The sequence below is a fragment of the Nycticebus coucang genome, chromosome 10 (genome assembly GCF_027406575.1).
Source record: "Nycticebus coucang isolate mNycCou1 chromosome 10, mNycCou1.pri, whole genome shotgun sequence".
Taxonomy (NCBI): domain Eukaryota; kingdom Metazoa; phylum Chordata; class Mammalia; order Primates; family Lorisidae; genus Nycticebus; species Nycticebus coucang.
The window spans coordinates 79,484,332-79,504,127 of NC_069789.1; the positions used below are offsets into that span (position 1 = coordinate 79,484,332).

General features: G+C 40.2%; 1 protein-coding gene across 1 annotated transcript in view; it reads right to left on the reverse strand.

Moving 5' to 3' along the window:
* Positions 1-1,936: 1,936 nt before the first annotated feature.
* RGSL1 (regulator of G protein signaling like 1) overlaps positions 1,937-19,796 on the reverse strand; it is a 75,288-nt gene continuing 57,428 nt past the window's right edge. The window contains exons 12-18 of the mRNA XM_053605730.1: positions 15,994-16,187; positions 13,736-13,853; positions 13,173-13,287; positions 10,997-11,126; positions 6,697-6,871; positions 4,438-4,576; positions 1,937-1,960 (exon numbers count right to left, since the gene is read on the reverse strand). Of these exons, the coding sequence (XP_053461705.1) occupies positions 1,937-1,960; positions 4,438-4,576; positions 6,697-6,871; positions 10,997-11,126; positions 13,173-13,287; positions 13,736-13,853; positions 15,994-16,187 (895 nt within the window). The remainder of the gene's footprint in view (positions 1,961-4,437; positions 4,577-6,696; positions 6,872-10,996; positions 11,127-13,172; positions 13,288-13,735; positions 13,854-15,993; positions 16,188-19,796) is intronic.

A 19,796-nucleotide genomic window follows, 5' to 3' on the forward strand; every position in this document is an offset into this window, starting at 1 on the left:
GAGACCTCTCTAGATGTTGTCGCCATGCTTTTGGACTTCCCAATCTCTAGAACCATGAGCCAAATAAATTTCTTTTTTAATAAACTACCCAGTATCAGGTATTCTGTCATAGCAACTCAAAATAGATTGAAGGGTCTGAAGCTGAGGGAGGTAATCACCATGCTTGAAGTCCCTCAGCTCCTACTTGATGACTCTCCAGACCTAGAATACAGAGCCCTTAATTCATGGCATCCCGTTACTCTCTTTCTCCTTCTGACATCAGGAAAAAAAGGTGGATTTCTTTCCCTGGAGCTCAGCTATAAGAACTAAGCAAAAAAAGCTGGGTCCCCTTTGGCTACCACTAAGGACCATTTTCTCATTCCTTTAAATGAGTACTGGTTACTTGCTCTGCCTGTCTGCTTTCCTCTCCTTTTTCTCTCATTCCCTCCTCTTTCTCCATCCCTACTCCCTTCCTAAATAAGCTTTAGGGACTTTTGTTCCCTGTTCAGATGTATTTAGTAGGTCTTAAGAACTCTTGTTTGCATTCTAAAAAGAGGGTGAGATACTTGTTTGTGAAAACTGGCTTGGGGGCAGTGATTGGTATCTGGGAAAACCCAGGAGAGTCGGGCATGTTTGAATAAATCAGAGAATGTTCATCGCCATCATGGGGCAGTTACTTGCTGTTTTTAATACTGTCCTATCTCTATATTTTTTTTCTGGTGCTGATTTTGTCCCCAGGTGCTCAGTCCTGTTTTCCAGAACTTCTGAGACACCTAGCCTTGTCCTCACCAGGCACTGCTCAGTTCATGCTTCTCCCTCTTGTTAAAATCCCCTCTTGCTCAAGTACCAATCATAGCTATCAGGAAAGGGACTGAACTTAATGGCTTTGTGCTAAGAAAACACATATATAGTCACGCATCACTTAACCGTGGGCTTATGTTGTGAGAAATGCACTGTCACGCAGTTTTGTCATAGAGTGTTCTTGCATAAACTTAGATGATATAGCCTATTGAACACCTAGGCTATGAGATAGCCTATTGCTCCTAGACTACAAACCAGCACAGCATGTTACTGTACTGAATACTATAGACAATTGTAACATCGTGGTATTTGTGTATCTGAACATATCTAAACATAGAAAAGAGGCAATAAAAATATAACATTATAATCTCATGGGACCACCATCATATTTGTGGTTTGTCATTGACCAAAATATCATTATGTGCTACATGATTGTGTGTTTTTATGTGTATGTGTGTGTATATATGTATATATATGCATGCATTTAATTTTTTATAGATATATTAATTATGTAATATATACATAGAATATAAATAATAAATATATAAATTCCTCATAATTACACCCTCCAGAGGTAACTCTATTAACACTTTAATCTTTATTTCTAAGTTTTTTCTATGCTTTCATAAAAATTATACATGTGTAGAAATATATATTTATCACATTAAAACAGTACTTTATATCCAATTGTTTTATGTTTTCAATTAACACTATAAAATACATGATTTTCAAATGGTGGGATTTAATGAAGTCAGTTGGAGCAGGAAGCCTCTTAAGCAGCAGTGAATTGGGTCTGCACCTTCAGGCACCCACCATGTGGACTGCAGCAGGACAGAGGCATCCGGAAGCTGCAGCCAGGAGCAACACTGGGGTGGGGTGCCCTCTTACTAGCACTGCTGGCCACAGTGCACCTGAGTACACTTGTTTTCTGAGGGCCAAGGTAGAGAGCTTTCTGTTCATTGTACCAACGAACACCCCTGAGAAGCCTCAAAGTTGGCCCTTTGGGCCCTCACTTCTCTTCACAAGTCTCGATTGCTAGAGAGTGGAGCATGGGTCCTGGTGGAGCTTACCTACAGTTGAAGGAGGGTACTTGTATGTAGTTTTGGGAGGACCCTTTCTTTCCTTGACCTTCTTCCCCATGTACTGAAAGTAAGAGCTAGTCGCCTTCCAGGAACAGTACCTGTGAGAAGAACGCTTCTGGTCACTGGGAGGAAACCACAGCTGGAGGGGGCTGGAATAATAAACACAGGGGAAACCAGTTTGGGGCCACCCCTCACAGACAGTGTGGGATGTTCAATAAAGAAGCGGATAGCATTCTGGCCTTGGAGTGCTGCCTGTAGAAGGCCCTTCTTCTGAAGCCTCCTCTTTGTTCAGACTGACTCCAGCAAGAGACCTATGTGGGCAGTGTGTTGGGATGCCCTCTGGAATCACGGCATGGAGTCTGTAAGGAATCTGCTATATCCAGGCCTCAGGTGAGGTTAACCCCTGGGGTCTGCTTGAGTATCAGACTATGAGACCCCATCTAACCCCTCCAGGTCTAGCTGGAGCATCTGACTGGCCTCTCTCTGGTCCTGATTCCTGCTTTCCATGCTGCCCCTTATTGAGAACCTTGATCCCCTCACCCAATTCCCAACAGGATTTTCTCTGGAACTGACCCTGGTTTCTTAGGTGAGCTTATACTTGGATGACCTGAGACTGCTGCTCCCTAAACCACACAATAGTCACATCTCTTCCTCCCTAGCCCCCTGACCCCTTGCTATCTCTATTTTCAGTGAGCCCTTGTCTCAGACCCCTTAGAGGTCAGTCCATTTTATCTGGTGGGCTTCTCCCATTCCACTCACTGAACTGGGTCTTCCTGTCTTCACAGACCTCCCAATATGCCCAGATAGTAGTGACAGATCAAGTGACCTGGTTTCTAATTCTGGTTCTACCATCTACCAAGTGATCCCAGGCAAGTCCCTTAACCACTTTGAACCTCAGTTTCCTCATCTGTAAAATAGGGATAGTACTTTGCTCCACCTACCTCAGAGGGTTGCAGAAACGTTCATTTGAGATAACATGTGTGTGTAAAAACATACATATGATCTGTGAAATATAAATCGCTTTCTAAGTGTGTAGGAAAGCAAGTAAACAAACAACTGCATGAGGATCGGGGATCCAAACTTTCCCAAGGCAGCTAATCTTTCTAAATCCACATAGTGACAGCTGAGTACTGACTCAAGCCAGAAGAAGCATGTATTTCTCCAAAGTCTGATTACCCCCTAAATAGAAATTCTTAAAATGAATTAGTCTGGGTTAGGAGAACTAAAATAGTGCTTTAAGGGCTAAACTGCTTATCATGAACTTAGATTTTTGAATTTATTTCAATTCTGTATTAAATAATTTATTACCTTAGGGATTTTAAAATAAAGATTAGTAGTTGGTAAGCACCCTTTATGCACTTCCATTTTAATAAACTAACATCTTTTTTGTGGGAGAAGGGAAGCCCTGAGAGCTGGAATCATAATAATCTAAGCATCCTGATAAGCTTGTCTGAGAAAATGTCAGTGTCCTCTGGCCACTATCACCCAGGGCCTCGCCATTCTCTCTGTGGAAGATGTGAGCTGGAGCTATGGTAGGAATAAATAGACCAGCTGGGAGAAAAGTCAGCTCTCAGCCCAAACCTGGGCAGGACTGGTTAGGAGGCACTGGCCACAGGTTGTATTTGGTCTGCAGATATTTTGCCTGTTTCATTTTTGCTTTCTGGCCTTTGCAGGCTCCTTGTCATGTTTTAAGTCTTGAGTTAGTTGCCACATTTGCCACTTTCACCTTGAGAGGGATAACATAGAATTTTGAATTTCTAGTTCCTTTTGAAAATTGGAATAGCTAACAACAGGGCACCCTGAGTAGTAATTATGGGAATCTGGGAATAACAAAGCAAAACACTTTGGCTTTCTTCCATAATCACAGCCTTTGTGTTAACCTTGACTGCATTTCTACCAAAATGGCTGTGTTCACCCTTGCCCTTAGGGGAGAAACCTAGGCCTGAGAAAACCTCACATCCTTGTTCCAAGCAAGCACAAGAGGAGTGGTGGGAAAGCAGGTGTTCTGGTTCCCAGTCTTGGGCTGCCATCCATTTTCTGATCCAGGGTTTAGAGCTCTGTGCGAGAGATCAGGAGTAGGAGGTAGGATAAGAAAAATATCACCTTAGTTTCAAAACTGGAAATTATGAAACAAAGGCTTAGAGGAAGATAGAAACTCTCTAGAAAGCTAACTGCGTTTTCCTGACATGGCATTCATCAAGTAAGGAGAGACAGTTACCTTTTCCAGAAGTACATAATGACGGGGAAGAGACTCATGATAGCCCCATGGAAGATACTCCGGTCTAGATGGCCCTCTGTGATGGCAGCAAGTATGGAATCCTTCTGTGACTCAGGGATATTCACCTGCCCACAGAGTGGAAACCTGTCACTGGAAGAGGCTCCAGGGAAGGCAGAAAACCTCTCTCGGCCCCCAGGACCCTTAAGACCACCCCTTCTCTAGAAGGCAGAAATTTTCGTGGGGTTGCTGGGTAAAGGATCCAGGACTTTGAAGTCATCTGTGACAATTAGCTTTCAAGGACCCTTTGGAGGAAATGTTTTTTGCCTAAGGGCAGAGTTGAGTAGAAGTCCCCCTTACCCTCAGCTTTGGAGGGATGTCAGAATGCAGGAAGAGCTTTAAGATAATATTGATTTTGGATCGCATTAGAAGCACATCATTCTCACTGTATGCTCGGTTGACCAACAGCATTTGAGCTGAACTCACCAAATCGTTAAATCTAAAAAAGAGATGTCAAGCAGGAAATTAGCAAGGAGAAACTAAAAGCAGTGACTAGATAGGGCACCTGGCCCAGGCTTCTTTCTGGCCTCTAAAAGTCAGGGCTAGTTCTAGGCCAGATTGGACTTCATCCATTCAATTATAATTTATCCCCTGGCAAATATTGAGCACCTACCCCACGGCAGACAACAAGTGAAGTGTTCCTTCAAGTGTATTTCTTCACCACGAATGCCCTCTTTCATCCTATCCTCCTTTCCTTACCTGTTCTGGCCCTATAGCATTTTTACCTCTGCTGACTTCAAGACCTAAGGCCTCTCTTGCTCTTTTCTCCTCTGTGCTGTGAGGTAAACACTGAGATGCAGGTCGGTCCCACTTTACTAGAGCACTTTAGGCAATGCGAGGAGGTTTGGACTTTACCCAGTGGTCATGGGAAGCTGTTGGAACACTTTAGACAGGAGAGTGGATATTGGTCTGGTTTACATTTTCAATAGGTTACTCTGGTTGCTGTACAAAGAATAGTGGGTAGAGAGCATATGAGGAAGTAGAGGGGAGGTGGTGGGAATGGGCAGCAACAGGCGAGGAAATCCAGTTGATCCAGGACTTAGAAGTCATCTCTGACAATTAGCTTTCAAGGACCCTATGGAGGAAATGTTTTTTGCCTAAGGGCAGCGTGGAGTAGAAGTCCCCCTTACCCTCTGACTGCTCTCTCTCTCTCTCTGACCCCTCCTTACATATTTTATTATCTGACTAACCCCTACTTACTCTCCAAACATCAGCTTAGGTGACCTGTCTCCCAAGAAACCGTACCTGAGGGCTTACAGTTGTCTACGGCACTTCCCGTGCCTGACTCTCCCATCGTATTTGTCCTCCTGAAACACTCCCTAAGTTTTATCTGTATCTGCCTTCTCCATCAGTTTGTGGGAGTCAAGCAGAGAAAGACAAATACTATGTATCCCATGTTCTCACTCAGGTGTGGGAGCTAGAAAAGGGGATCTCACGAAGATGGAGAGTAGATTGGTGGTTACCAGAGGCCAAGAAGAGTAGAGGGGAGAAGGGGATGAAGACAGTTTGATAAATGGGTATAAACATACAGTTAGTGAAAAGAAATAAGACCTAGTGCTCAATATAAATCAATAAGGTGACGATAGTAACATTATCTACTGTACGTTTCTAAATAGCTAGAAGAGAACAATTCGAATGTTTTTAGCATAAAAAATTTAGGCAAAGGACATCCCATTACCCTGATTTTACATTTACACATTATATGAATGCATCAAAATATCACATGTGCCATAAAAATATATGTCTGTTAAGTGTCAATCTAAAATATTAATAGATAGCTGATATAGGAAGAATATATGGACCCTCCATGGTGGATTGACTTTGGCTTTTCATCAAAAGATTGGCAAGTGAATGCATATAAATTAATTTCTTAACTGAAAAATATCTGCTTAATGGCTCGGTGCCTGTAGCACAGTGGTTATGGCGCCAGCCATGTGCACCAAGGCTGGCGGGTTCGAGTCTGGCCCAGGCCAGCTAAACAACAATGACAACTACAACAGGAAAATAGGTGGGCATTGTGGCAGGTACCTGTAGTCCCAGCCACTTGTGAGGCTGAGGCGAGAGAACCGCTTAAGCCCAAGAGCTGGAGGTTGCTGTGAGCTGTGATGCCATAGCACTCTACCAAGGGCAACATAGTAAGACTCTGTCTCGAAAAAGAAATAATAAAAATAAAATAAAATAAAATATCTTCTTACTGTCACACACACACAATTTTATAATTATAATAATTCTTGGCTTTAATTTAAGAACTTTGGGTTCAACAGTGCTACATAAGAGTATTTCTTTCATGTTTATAAATAATGGAGAAAAAAGTGTGCCATTTCCCCGGAATAAGTCAGTGCATTTCAATGTTGGAAACTCTGAAATACTGAAGAACTTTTAGGACCCAATGAAAAGAATGATGGAAATTGATAGAGTGGCAGCATTTGGTAGAATTTCCAAAAGGAGACTCCAGCTTGGCAGGGCTAAAATCACTGTGCCTCTCACAGGACAAGCAGTTTCTGCTGGGCAGCACTAAGGGTGAAAAGCAATAAGACAAAAGAAAGGTGGGAAACTTACTTCTCCATTTCAGAAAAGAAATATATGTCATTGATTGCAAAGTTAACAGTGATAACCCTGTGGCCATATATACGACGCTTTACAAAGGTCATTTCTCCATTCTCTTGTTCTGTACTCCGGACGTTTGTGGATAGAAGGGCTGAACGTCCTGACGTGTTGGTCGATACAGAGAAATCTGAGAGAGAAAAACAAAGGAATTACAATTTGGTTTCATCAAGTCCCACTTAAGCCTGTGGCCTTCAGCCTGGGCATACATAAAAATGAAGAAATGAAATTACTGGGTGAAACAATCACTCCTTACTATGGAGCTCACGTTTTACACGAAAGGCTGCTGAAAAAGCCATCTGCTCAGACGGTATGAAAACACACACACAATCAACTGAGCACTGAAGGATGTTTTCCTGTTGCGGGTCTAATAGAAATACAATCACACTGTAGTTACGCTAATCTCTAAGGTTTCTGAAGAGGCTGTGAAAACTAAAAATGCAGAGATGACCCTGAGGATGGAATGTGCTTATTCAAAGTTCAGGAGGGTAATAATTTAGGACTAAACTGGGAAAGCACACAAAGAAGTAACCAAAACATCCAAAGTAGAGAAGTTTATTAAAGAAACTGTGGGTAGAAAGCTAGAGTGGAAAAGAGAAAGGAATGAGTAAAGATCATAGAAGGTTCTAGAAGATTTGGATTGTGTGTCAGAAAAATAAGACACTTATTTTAGAAATTCTCTGCATTAGGGTATATCCAAAGAAATTCATCCATAGGGGTTCAGGTCTAAGAGAACAGTTTTGGGCCGGCCCTGGTTGAATACCTGGCTGAGTTTAGGAAAATGATCTAATCTAGCTGTAGAATTTACCACTTTCCATCAATCTTTCTGGAGTCCTGTTCAGAAATTATTGATGTGGGATTCCTTTTGGTGCCTTGCTCTATATAGGATAAGATTCCATTGCTGGAGTCTACTTCTTGGGTGAAGGATTCAACTACAACTTAGTTGTAATACTTTAGCTTACAAACTCAGATAATGTAACCTGATCGTATGTACCCTCATATTAACCAGGTGGGGGGGGGGGAAATGGAAAACAGACAAATGTGCCAGAGAATTGGAGGGGAATGTGGAATCAAGGAGAAATTAGTATTAATTTTTGGTTGAAAAGCACTATGCCATATCTGGTGCTGACTGAGTAATTAAAGTTATCCAGCAGAAAAAGCAAAAATGACTGAATTAAAGCCCTTGAGCAGATGAGGGAACAGATGCTTCTCAGCCAGGGCAGGCACCACCATGCACTGTGACAAGAGCTTGTAAGCACAGGGGAGGCTGACTGGGCAATTCAGGGAGGGAAGCTGTCAAAGTTCTCTTCTGATTGCTTCTGTTTACTCAGGCAAAATAAAACCACACACACTCCAGCCTAAGACAATCAGCAAGATTAATAGAGTGGCAGTTCCAACAGGAATCAAAGTTTGTTTGAGATGGGATATTACAGCCAGAGTATGAAAACACGTGTACATTTAACAAGTCAATAATAAAATAAACACTTGTGTTCATGATAGAGGTTACATCTGTGGAGGGTAAAGGAGTTTGACTGCAGAGGGGCATATCATGTTACCTGGGTTATGCAGTTTTCTATTTCTGGGATTGGGTGGTGGGTATTCAGTTGTTCATACAGTCACTTCTATGTGTGTGCTATACTGTAAAATAAAAGGCTTGAGCTTGTGACAGACTGAGTGTCACTGCTCTTCCTTGCATCTGAGAGGAACTGGAAATTGGGTAGGCCTCCCATTGAATTGCATAAGCACTCTTGTTCCTGGGCTATCTTGTAATGCAGGGGAAGAAGGAAGTCAAGAACAAAGAAACAGACTTCCTTCTGTTCTAGAGCATGAGGGCTTGAGCTCTTTTATTTAAAAGAAGGAACAAAAGAGCTAGAACTATTTTTTTTTTTTTTTTTGTAGAGACCGAGTTTCACTTTATGGTCCTAGGTAGAGTGCCATGGCATCACACAGCTCACAGCAACCTCCAACTCCTGGGCTTAAGCGATTCTCTTGCCTTAGCCTCCCAAGCAGCTGGGACTACAGGCGCCCGCCACAACACCCAGCTATTTTTTGGTTGCAGTTCAGCTGGGGCCGGGTTTGAACCCGCCACCCTTGGTATATGGGGCCAGCACCCTACCAACTGAGCCACAGCTGCCGCCCGAGCTAGAACTATTTTTGAATCCTAAACATGTGGTTGCAAAACAGTTCATAAAAGATACATGCAAAGGTTTTTTTTTTTTTGCAAAGTACAAAAATTTAAAAATACCAATAGAAAAATAGACAAAGGTCATAAAGAATTCAAGGAAGAATGCAAATGACCAATAAATAAAGATGCTCAACCACTAAAGAAAAATAAAAAAGAATGGCATATTATTTTTTGTATTCCAGGTGGGTAGTTTTTAAAAATGTATAATACCATGCGGTGGCTGTGGCTCAGTGGGTAGGGTGCCAGCCCCATATACCAAGGGTGGTAGGTTTGAACCTGGCCCTAGCCAAACTGCAACAAAAAATATCCGGGTGTTGTGGCAGACACCTGTAGTCTCAGCTACTCGGGAGGTTGAGGCAAGAGAATTGCCTAAGCCCAGGAATCGGAGGTTGCTGTGAGCTGTGACGCCATGGCACTCTACCAAGGGCGATAAAGTGAGACTGGCTCTCTAAAAAAAAAAAAAATAGAAAATGTATACTATCCTATTGTTGGTAAGGGTGTGAGGCAGGATCAGACGCTAGTTTATACTGTTCATGAGAGCATAAATTAGGGCAATGTTTTTGGAAGGAGAAAATTTAACTCTTTTTAACCATTTATCCATTTATTTATCCATTATTTCAGTTTTAAGGAATTTATGTCATAGAAGTGCACAATTGCACAATAAGTGTGTTTTGCAGCATTGTTTGAGTGACAGTTGGAACAACTCAAAAATCATCGAGAGAAGATTTCTCACTAGAAGTCTCTCCAATCTCATGTCATACACTTTCCCCATCTCAGTGGAAGATTCCCACCCACCCAGATCTCAAAATCTCTAGTCCAACTGACCTGGTTACAGTTCCTGAAATACATCATCCTCTTTCTTAGTTTAGGGTTCTGTGTATACCTAGAAGTCACTCTCCTCCCATCCCACCTGCCTAATCTGGTCATTCTTGAAAATTCAAGTTTATGTCATTTTCTGGGAGAAGTCTTCCCTGACCCGATCCTCCCACCTGACTAATTAGGATCTCCCTACAGTTATTATTGGGATCAGTCATCACAATTATAGAATGATGCCAATAACACTGGCTAACCCTTTTATGGCATGTACTATTGCCAAGCGTAGTTCTAACGTGCTTTGCCTGTTAATACTCATTTAGTTCTCATAACAACCTTATGAAATAGGAACAATTATTACTCCTATTCTACAGATGAGAAAACTGAGGCACAGAGTAACTTTCCCAGGTCATTCAGCTAGAAAGTGGCAGATTAAAATTCAGGCAATCTGGTCCCAGCATCTGCGGCTCATGTTTTCTGTCTGAAGTCTGCAGTTGTCACAAGGGCAGATTCTATATCACACGTTCACTACTGTTCACCGCTGTACCTCCAGCACCTGGGAAGGTGCCTGCTACATAGTAGAATCTCCAAAAGTGTGTTGAATGAATGAATGAATGAGCAAAGCAGCCGAATAAATCTGCACGATGGATACTTTATGGTAATCAAAAACAATAAGGCAGATAGATGTATACTGACATAAAATGATGTCCAGGGTGCGTTATTAAGTGAAAAAAACAAGTTACCAATAGAACATATGGTGTCGATTTTGTGGGGAAAAAAATAAGTATTATGATATATATAGAAACATAATTATATGTATAATTATGAGACAGGTTTAACAAAGCATTAACAATGTTCTATCTTGAAGGATTTTCACTTCTATACTATATATTCCTGTAATTTTTATTACCTCATTATTAAAAGCATGTATTCATTTTATAAGCAGAAAAAAAATTGAATAATTTTTAAAGACCAAAGCAAATAACAAAAGGAGGTAGTTTTGTAAAATGTGAGATCTCACATTAACTATTAGACTAGTTATTCTCCACCCTTGCTGGCTCCCTAAGCAAAGGCTACTGGGCTTGGACCCTCGGTAGAGAGGCCTGGGCTTGGCTTTGCATGCAGGCCCTGGGGTGGCACCTTACCTAAGCTGCCACAGGCATGATACAAAGCAATAAGTTTTGCAGTTTCTTATCTGGGCTGATCCTGGTGGCTAAACATCAACAGGGAATGGCAGTAAATAGAGAAATGACTTACTGTCTTTGCTAATTTGCATTTCCATGTGAAGATAGTCTTCAAATTCCTGGCGCTTACTAGGATTCGACATAAATCTACGGTACTTGCAAAAGCTTCTGATAAAGTTGATCATTTTCATCCAGCCTCTCTTCTGGGGAAAGAAAAAGGAATATGATACATTCATTAATATAGCTGCTGTTCACTGAGAGGGCATTATGTGTTAAAACTTGACGCTCCTTACATTTAATCCTCCCAACGCCTCTGTAAAGGTATAACTTTTAGTTCCAATTTGAAAGGTGAGAAAACTCAGGTCAGAGATCTGGTAAACCTGCCCCAGATTAAGTAGCTGGTGAGTGGAAGATTCCCACTCACCCACTGCCCATGCTCCCTCTGCCACAGGCTTTCACCAGTGAAGATTTGAGGTGCCATGGGAGAGAAGTGGAACGGTGAAAACAGCAAGAAACAGAGGACAGAAGTAAGTAATGCTCATGAGAAAGGAAAAATGGCTCAGGCAGGTTTTGAAATGTTGAGGAAAGAAGGAAATGAGCAAATACCAATTCTGATGTATAATTACATCCACACAGATGCATTTCATGTTTCTTCATCTGTTTCGCGACAGGTACCAGTGACCATTCTCCAGTTTCTTTGACCCTCAGGAAATTGATATGTGGAGTCAGAAAGAGTCTTGTTGATCAACCTCTCTTGCAGAGAGGGAACCTCACTGTAAGCATAGCTTTAAGATAGCCAGCACTGAAGTGTAAAAAGCACTGATTGGGTCAGAAACTTTGAGTCTGGAGCCTAGTTTCTCCCTGTAATTTGGGTCAATTTACCTAACCTGTGTGTTGATGGCTCTAGGTGTAAGACAGAAGCCATAGCCTTCAGGGTTATGGCGAGGCTCTATGATTATACATGTACGATCCTATAAACCCCGATGACGTGCTTTACATAAAGAGTTAAGTATGTCATGGTTTTCTTTTATCTTATCTAAGAGCAACCAAAAGTCCTGAAATTAAAACAAAGTGTCCTGTTTCTGGGTACAGTATTCTTTCTAATATTCTATATGATAATTCCTGGGGCCCTGACATGGAATTGATTCATATATGAATGAAATACAGAGGAGAAAGGAGAGAAAACATATTTTCATTCCTAGAGTATTAAATCATATGGATTTAGACATCATTTTAAGAGATATCTTAGTGCCATCTTTGGAGTCAGATTGAGCTGGGCTCAAATGTTTCTAATACTAACCAATTCTAAAACACATTGAGCAGGTGATTAAGGGGGTGTGTTTTTTTTTTCAAACCATATGAAGTGAGTTCCCTGAATAACATTCCTGACTCCTCTTTTTTCCCCTTTTCTCTCCTCCCACGGGAGAAAGAATGAGCTAGACCAGTGTTTTTCAACCTTTTTCATCTCACAGCACACTTGAACCTACAGTTCAACCTCTGTGGCACACTTAAATTATGTTAATAAAAAAAGAGTAAAAAAAGAATATACTTACTGTGCTTTGAACTTCTTTTGAAAATAATTTAATGATCTTTAAAAATTATCATGGCACACTTAAGATCGTCTCACGGCACATCAGTGTGCCATGGCACACCGGGTAAAAATCTCTAAGCTAGATAATTGTTAAGTTTGAAAGAAGGAAAAGGACATGCTCTGTTCTCAGTCCTTTGCATTCTGTCTTTGCAATTTTCTTGCCTGCAGGACACTCATTTCAGATCTGTTCTTTTTCATACAGTGAGAGACTCACTCACCCTAGTAGAAGTTGTTTCTATATACCAGTGACTATGTGTGTAAGTCAGTTTAATTTGGGTACAGAGAGGATCAGCAAACCACATTGCCTCACTGCCAATCCTTGTCCTCCTGACTAGTTTTCAGCAGTAAAAACAAACAAACAAACAAACAAAGAACACCCAGACATTTTGATCTCCATATATCTAACCCCAATACCTACTACTCTATCGGTTCTAATCACAGGCAGAAAAGAGGATTTCTTCAAATTCCCAGGATAACAATTTCTCTGAGCTTCAGATTCTTCCTTTGCAAGATGAGGGTTTAAAAACCTACCTCCAAACAGTAGTGGGTTTTGTGGTTAAATAGGGCTAACAGTGAAAATATTTTGCATGGTAGAACAGGCCCAGACAGTAGATTTTCTCTTCTCTAATATCTTATTTTCACTTTCTTCCTCACTGACCTGGAATTCCTGCAGGTGAGTTGTTGCTGTTTTTGAGGGCTTCCTAGGTGAAGGTTGAATTTGTGGTTCCATCTCCAGAGGACGAGGTGGAAACAGTTCTTGGTAATCTTTAAACCTGCCAGAAAGAGACCAATAATATCAAAGAAGACAAAACTTGACATAAAAAGGATAACTGTCAAACTTGCCTCAGCTTTTGGAGCAAGTTTCAGTGAAAAGTGGGGCATGATAAAGTGTGTTTTATTTTCTTGCCTAAGATAGGAGGATAAAATGGCCCATGCAAATTCATCTTGGGCAAAAGCAGAAGTTGCAAGTTAAGTACTACTCTTCTTGCTATATCAATCCTTTTTTAATATCAGCCTATGATTCCTGATCAATACTGTAGTCCTCTTATTAAGGCAAATGAATAGAAATGTGTGTACGCATGTTCATAGCTAGCTAGGTTCAGGATAAATTTATAGAGAGGCTCTGGCAAGGAGCTAGGAAAGTAGATTGTGACTGATCCGGCTTTCAGAAGGCAAAGAGCAACTCCAGAAAGAATCCTTGCCTTTACCGAGCACACTCACCACTTTTCTTCCACTGATTTCATGATAAAGTTCTGCAGCATTAACAACATGGTTGTACTGACATGACGCATGTTTGCGATTTCTTTGATAAGCGGGGCATCACACTGCAGTATTTCCTCTAAAAATGCAAGAGAGAGAAAGAGAGAGAGAGAGAAAGAAACATCATCCTCATCTACCTTTTTTTTTGGAGTTTTTGACCAGGGCCAGGTTTGAACCCGCCACCTCCGGTATATGGGGCTGGCGCCCTACTCCTTTGAGCCACAGGCACCAGCCTCTCATCGCCATTTTTGAGGTAGCTGGTATTTTTTTCATCCTGGTCTCACAGCCTTCCACAATTTGTTTGAAAATCCCCAAGGCATATTTGGAATGTTATGTGGAAGTGTATTTGTAGATAAAATATTTTCGTGGTTTATTCCGCTCAAATTTCAAAAATGAGTGCTTAAGAGGAAAGAAATGTTTAAATGAAACCTAGGTAACCAATGACCAATAAAAAAAAAAAGAAAGAAGTGTTTTAATGATTCATTCCTAAAGCTGATTGGAAATTGTCAACTTAGGGAGAGGGCAAAAAGAATAAAGGTTTAAAATTAAATTGCTGGAGCAGATGAAGAATCCAAGATTACAAACAAGTATCATATGGGCAATATGGTTCTCTAGGGAGTTCAGGGACTGTTGTGTTCATTAATGAGACTTGAAAACTAATCAAAGTTAGGATCTGGGACTCCTCTTTCTTTTCTAGCTCATTCAAAATGATGTACAGAATTTGACATTCTAAGATTCAAAAAATAAGTACTTCTCCAAATAAACATTTGCTAATTTAACCTCTTCCTATTTTCATAATATTTATAGCCCTTTCCTGCTTTACTGCAAGTAAAAAACAAATTCACAGAAACTCTATCCTCTTTATCTGTGACTAAACAGGAGGCTCTATCGTTACTGCCTTGCTCTAGGTTTTCTTTTTATTATTATTATTTTTTATTAAATCATAGCTGTGTACATTGATATGATCATGGGGCATCATTCACTAGCTTTACAGACTGTTTACCAAGTTTCACATATACCCTTGTAAGATGCAGCGCTGGTGTAATCCCACCAATCCCCTTCCCTCTACCCACCTCCCCCCTCCCTCCCCTCCCTTTCCCCCTTCCCCCTATTCTTAGGTTGTAACTGGGTTATAGCTTTCATGTGAAAACCCTAAATTAGTCTCATAGTAGGGCTGAGTACATTGGGTACTTTCTCTTCCGTTCTTGAGATACTTTACTAAGAAGAATATGTTCCAGCTCCATCCATGTAAACATGAAAGAGGTAAAGTCTCCATCTTTCTTTAAGGCTGCATAATATTCCATGGTGTACATGTACCACAATTTATTAATCCATTCGTGGATCAATGGGCATGTGGGCGTCTTCCATGAGTTAGCAATTATGAACTGAGCTGCAATAAACATTCTGGTACAAATACCTTTGTTATGATGTGCTTTTTGGTCTTCTGGGTATATGCCCCCCAGTAGAGGGATTACAGGATTGAATGGCAGATCTATTTTTAGATCTCTAAGTGTTCTCCATATTTGTTTACCTCTCTAGGATGGGATCATGCTCACTCCCTTTTGTTTTCCTCTAGAATTAAAAGTTAGTACTTAACTTGCAACTTCTGCTTTTGGCCAAGTTGAATTTGCATGGGCCATTTTATCCTCCTATCTTAGGCAAGAAAATAAAACACAAGAAAAAAAGATTTTCATGCCTACAGTTTTCCTTCCCAACATAACTCTCTTCACAATCTATGAGAGGTGGTCAATCAACCTTTGCATATAGCCAACCCTTGCTTTTGTATCCTACTCCAGATGTAGTTGATTTGATAGTCAAAGGGCTTGAATGAGATTCAAGTCCACCAACTGAACAAGCTAGTTAACTTTTCTGTGTTTCTCCTTCTTTGTTGGTAAAATGGAGCTATTTTTGTGTCTATTACAGAGATTAAACAAAATTCTATTGTGATATTTAGATAAAATTAACCAAGAAGATATATGTGAAAGTACATTTCACTTGGCTTCTTTTACTAGTATTAAGATTTTAGATATAGTATTGTTGTTCTCTGCTTTCCCTGTGTCTCTTAATTTTTGTCCCAGTACTGCCCCATGTCATCACTGCCCCATGTCACCACTGCTCTGTTCTGCTTTCTCTGGGAGCTCACACAAGGAAAGCAATTTCCCTATTCTCCTATGACAATGCAGGGAGAAGGAAACAGGATCAGGAGAAAGGATGCATACCAGGAGAGATATCATTGTGGAAAAAAGTCTTGAGTAAATTTTCCACAAGAGACTTATAAGATTTGTCATTGGTTTCTATGACAATCTTCTGTACGGCTACCAAGAAGTCCAATGGGCTTTCAGCCTTCCGTTCTTTGAGGAACTCCCGGAAGTACTCCACGTGCTGTGTATTTAGGAGGACTTCTGTCATGTTTCTGGAAAACAAGAAAATATCTTTGGTAGAGAGACAGGGATAATGACTCTGGATCCTGCTCCAATTTGGGAATGGGGAAGGACACATCCCAGGCTGTTAGGCCTTTAGCAGTTTGTGAGATAAATTAGTTAAATCTATTTCTTTGGAGATGAACTTGAACTTTAAGGTGACCCTGCTGAGCTCAGTCCAATCATTTGACAAACCTAATGGAAGAGGAGAGGAAGTATTAAAGGTGACAATGTTTTTCAAAGGAATTCTTTTTTTTTTGTAGAGACGGAGTCTCACTTTTATGGCCCTCGGTAGAGTGCCATGGCATCACACAGCTCACAGGAACCTCCAACTCCTGGGCTGAAGTGATTCTCTTGCCTCAGCCTCCCAAGTAGCTGGGACTACAGGCGCCCGCCACAATGCCTGGCTATTTTTTGGTTGCAGTTCAGCTGGGGCCGGGTTTGAACCCGCCACCCTCGGTATATGGGGCCGGCGCCTTACTGACTGAGCCACAGGTGCCACCCAAAGGAATTCTTTTTTAATTATGGATTCAAAACAATTTTTAATTGGCAGTCATTTCTTTGAGGCAGAGTGTGACAGGTCTATAGTTATTGATTAATATTTATAAATTTCCTTCGCTGCTTTCTTCCTTCACTGCTCCTTGAATAAAAGTTCTCCTAATGTTTCATCCTCAATCCTCTGTCCTTTTGCCTTATTTATTTATTTATTTATTGGTGGGGGATAACCTGTCCCTTCTTTGTGTTTTTAATTTTCATTGATATAAGGAAGTGGTTTCAAATTTTATTGATATGGTAAAACTGTATCTCCAGTTCCTATGAACTTCACTCTAAATTTCAACTGACCATTGAACATCATCTTTATGTCATAGTTATTATTTAAACCTCTATGTACATGCCCAGACCAAGCTGTTCTTCCTTTATATACCTAATTCATTAAGTATGTTAGCTACAGATTTTTAATAGATCCCATTTATCAGATTGAGATAGTTCCTTTCTATTCTAATTTTATTGAGTTTTTTTTTTTATCATAAATGTGTTCTGGATACGGTGAAAGGCTTTTTCTGTATCAACTGACATAATGATGTGGGTTTCCTCCCCCTATTTTGTTAATGTGCTATATTGTATTAATTGACTTTCAGATGCTAAACCAACCTTGCTTTCTTTTTTTTTTTTTTTTTGTAGAGACAGAGTCTCACTTTATGGCCCTCAGTAGAGTGCCGTGGCCTCACACAGCTCACAGCAACCTCCAACTCCTGGGCTTAAGCGATTCTCTTGCCTCAGCCTCCCGAGTAGCTGGGACTACAGGCGCCCACCACAACGCCCGGCTATTTTTTGGTTGCAGTTTGGCCGGGGCCGGGTTTGAACCCGCCACCCTCGGTATATGGGGCTGGCGCCTTACTGACTGAGCCACAGGCGCCGCCCCCAACCTTGCTTTCTTGCACCAAATCCCACTTGGTCATGCTATAATCTTCTCTATATGTTGCTGGATTTGCTTTGCTACTCTTTTGTTGCAGGTTTTTATATCTAAAAACAAAAGAGAGTATTGATCTGAGGGTTTCTTTTCTTACAATGTATTTTTCTTGCTTTGGGATAAGGAAAATATAGGCCTAAGAATAATTTGGCATGTGTTCCTTCTTCCTCTTTTTCTTCAAAGACTTCATAAAATATTGATACTATATATTCTTTAAATGTTCCATAGAAGTCTCCAGTGAAGCCATTTATGTCTGGGCTTTTCTATGTGAGAAAAATTTAAATAATTAGTTTAATTTCTTTCTTATTACAGGTTTATTCACATTTTCTTCTTTCCCTTCCATAGGCTTCAGTAATTTGGGTTTTTTTAGAAGTTTACCTATTGCATCTAAGTTGGCTACTTTGTTTTTTGCATCTCCTTGCAATCTTATTAATTTCTGTATTCAGTAGTACTGTCTTCTCTTTCAGTGCTAGTTTTGGTTGTCTGTGTCATTCCACTTTTTTCCTTTGGTCAGTATAGCATAGCGTTTATCAATTTCATTGATCTTTACAAAAAAACCCAACTAGTGTGCATGGCTTTTCTCTTTAATTTATTCATTTACACTCTAATAGTTATTATTTACTTCCTTTGACTTTAATTTAAATGCGTCATCCCACCATTTTGGTCTCTGTTGTTACTGATGAGAAGTAAACTTTAATCTCATAGTTTCCTTAAATGTGAAATCCTTCTCTTCCGCAGATCTCAAGATTTTTCTGTCTTTGTTTTTCTTTCTTTCTTTCTCTTTTTTTTTTTTTTTTTTTAAGACAGAGCCTCAAGCTCTGGATGGAGTGCTATGGCATCACAGCTCACAGCAACCTCCAACTCCTGGGCTCAAGCCATTCTCCTGCCTCCACCGCCCAAGAAGCTGGGACTACAGGTGCCCGCCACAATGCCTGGATATTTTTTGGTTGCAGCTGTCTTTGTTGTTTGGCGGGCCCCAGCTGGATTTGAACCCGCCAGCTCAGGTGTATGTGGCTGGCACCTTAGCCACTTGAGCCACAGGCGGAGAGCCTGTCTTTGTTTTTCAACATTTAGCTATGATATATATAGGTGTGGATCTCTGTTAATTCCTTCTACTTGGCGTTCATAAAGTTTCTTGTATTTTTTGAATAAGGGCTTTAATCAAATTTGGAAAGTATTCAACCACTATACATTCAAATGTTTTTCTATTCCTCTCTTTTCTTTCCTTCTGATAGTCCCATTATTTATGTACTGGTGTGCTTAATGGTGTCCCTAAGGTCTCTGAGATTTTGTTTATGTTTCTTAATTTTTTTTCTTCAGACTGGACAACTCTACTGAACTTCAATCTTCAAGTTCATTAATTTTTCTATGAATTCAAATCTGCTGTTGATTCTCTCTACTGACTTTCTCATTTCAGTTATTATACTTTCCAACTTCTGATTTTTATTTAGTTTTATTTTATAATTTCTATTTCATTAATGATATTCTCTATTTGATTAATTATTTTAAACATGGTTTTCTTTAGTTTGTGGATGAGCTTGGTTGGGAGTCTTTGGTGAGTTCAATATCTGAATTATATCACAAAGAGTTTCTATTGTCTACCTTTTTTCTCCTTGTGTATGAGCCATACTTTCCTGGAATATTTTGTTTGTTCATTTGTTTATTTGCTTGCTTGCTTTTTTTGTATGTATCATAATTCTTTTGTTTAAAGATGATATTTTGGATAACATAGCAACTCTGGAGTATGATCTCGCACACCACCTGTTATCCACCAAAGGTTATTGCTGTTTATGGTTTTTCTTTCTTTTTTTCTTTCTTTCTAGTTTTCTTTTTGTTGTTGTTGTTAAGTGGCTTACCTGGCTGATTCTGTAGAGTTTTCTCTCCTGCAGTGTATGGCCACTAAAGTGTCTGGTCAGTTTTTTCTTTTTAACATTCTTATTTTTATTTTTAATTTATTTTTTAAAAAATAAAAAAGTAATTTATTGTTTACTTTAGGGTCTCACAGTTAGTCAATGATACATACAGATAATTGGGCCCTGCTTTGGTCTGTCTTGAGCATTTGCATAACCTTATTGAATTACTCTGGGGATGTCTTATTCTTCAGATCCCTCTTCTATACTTTTGGCTGTTT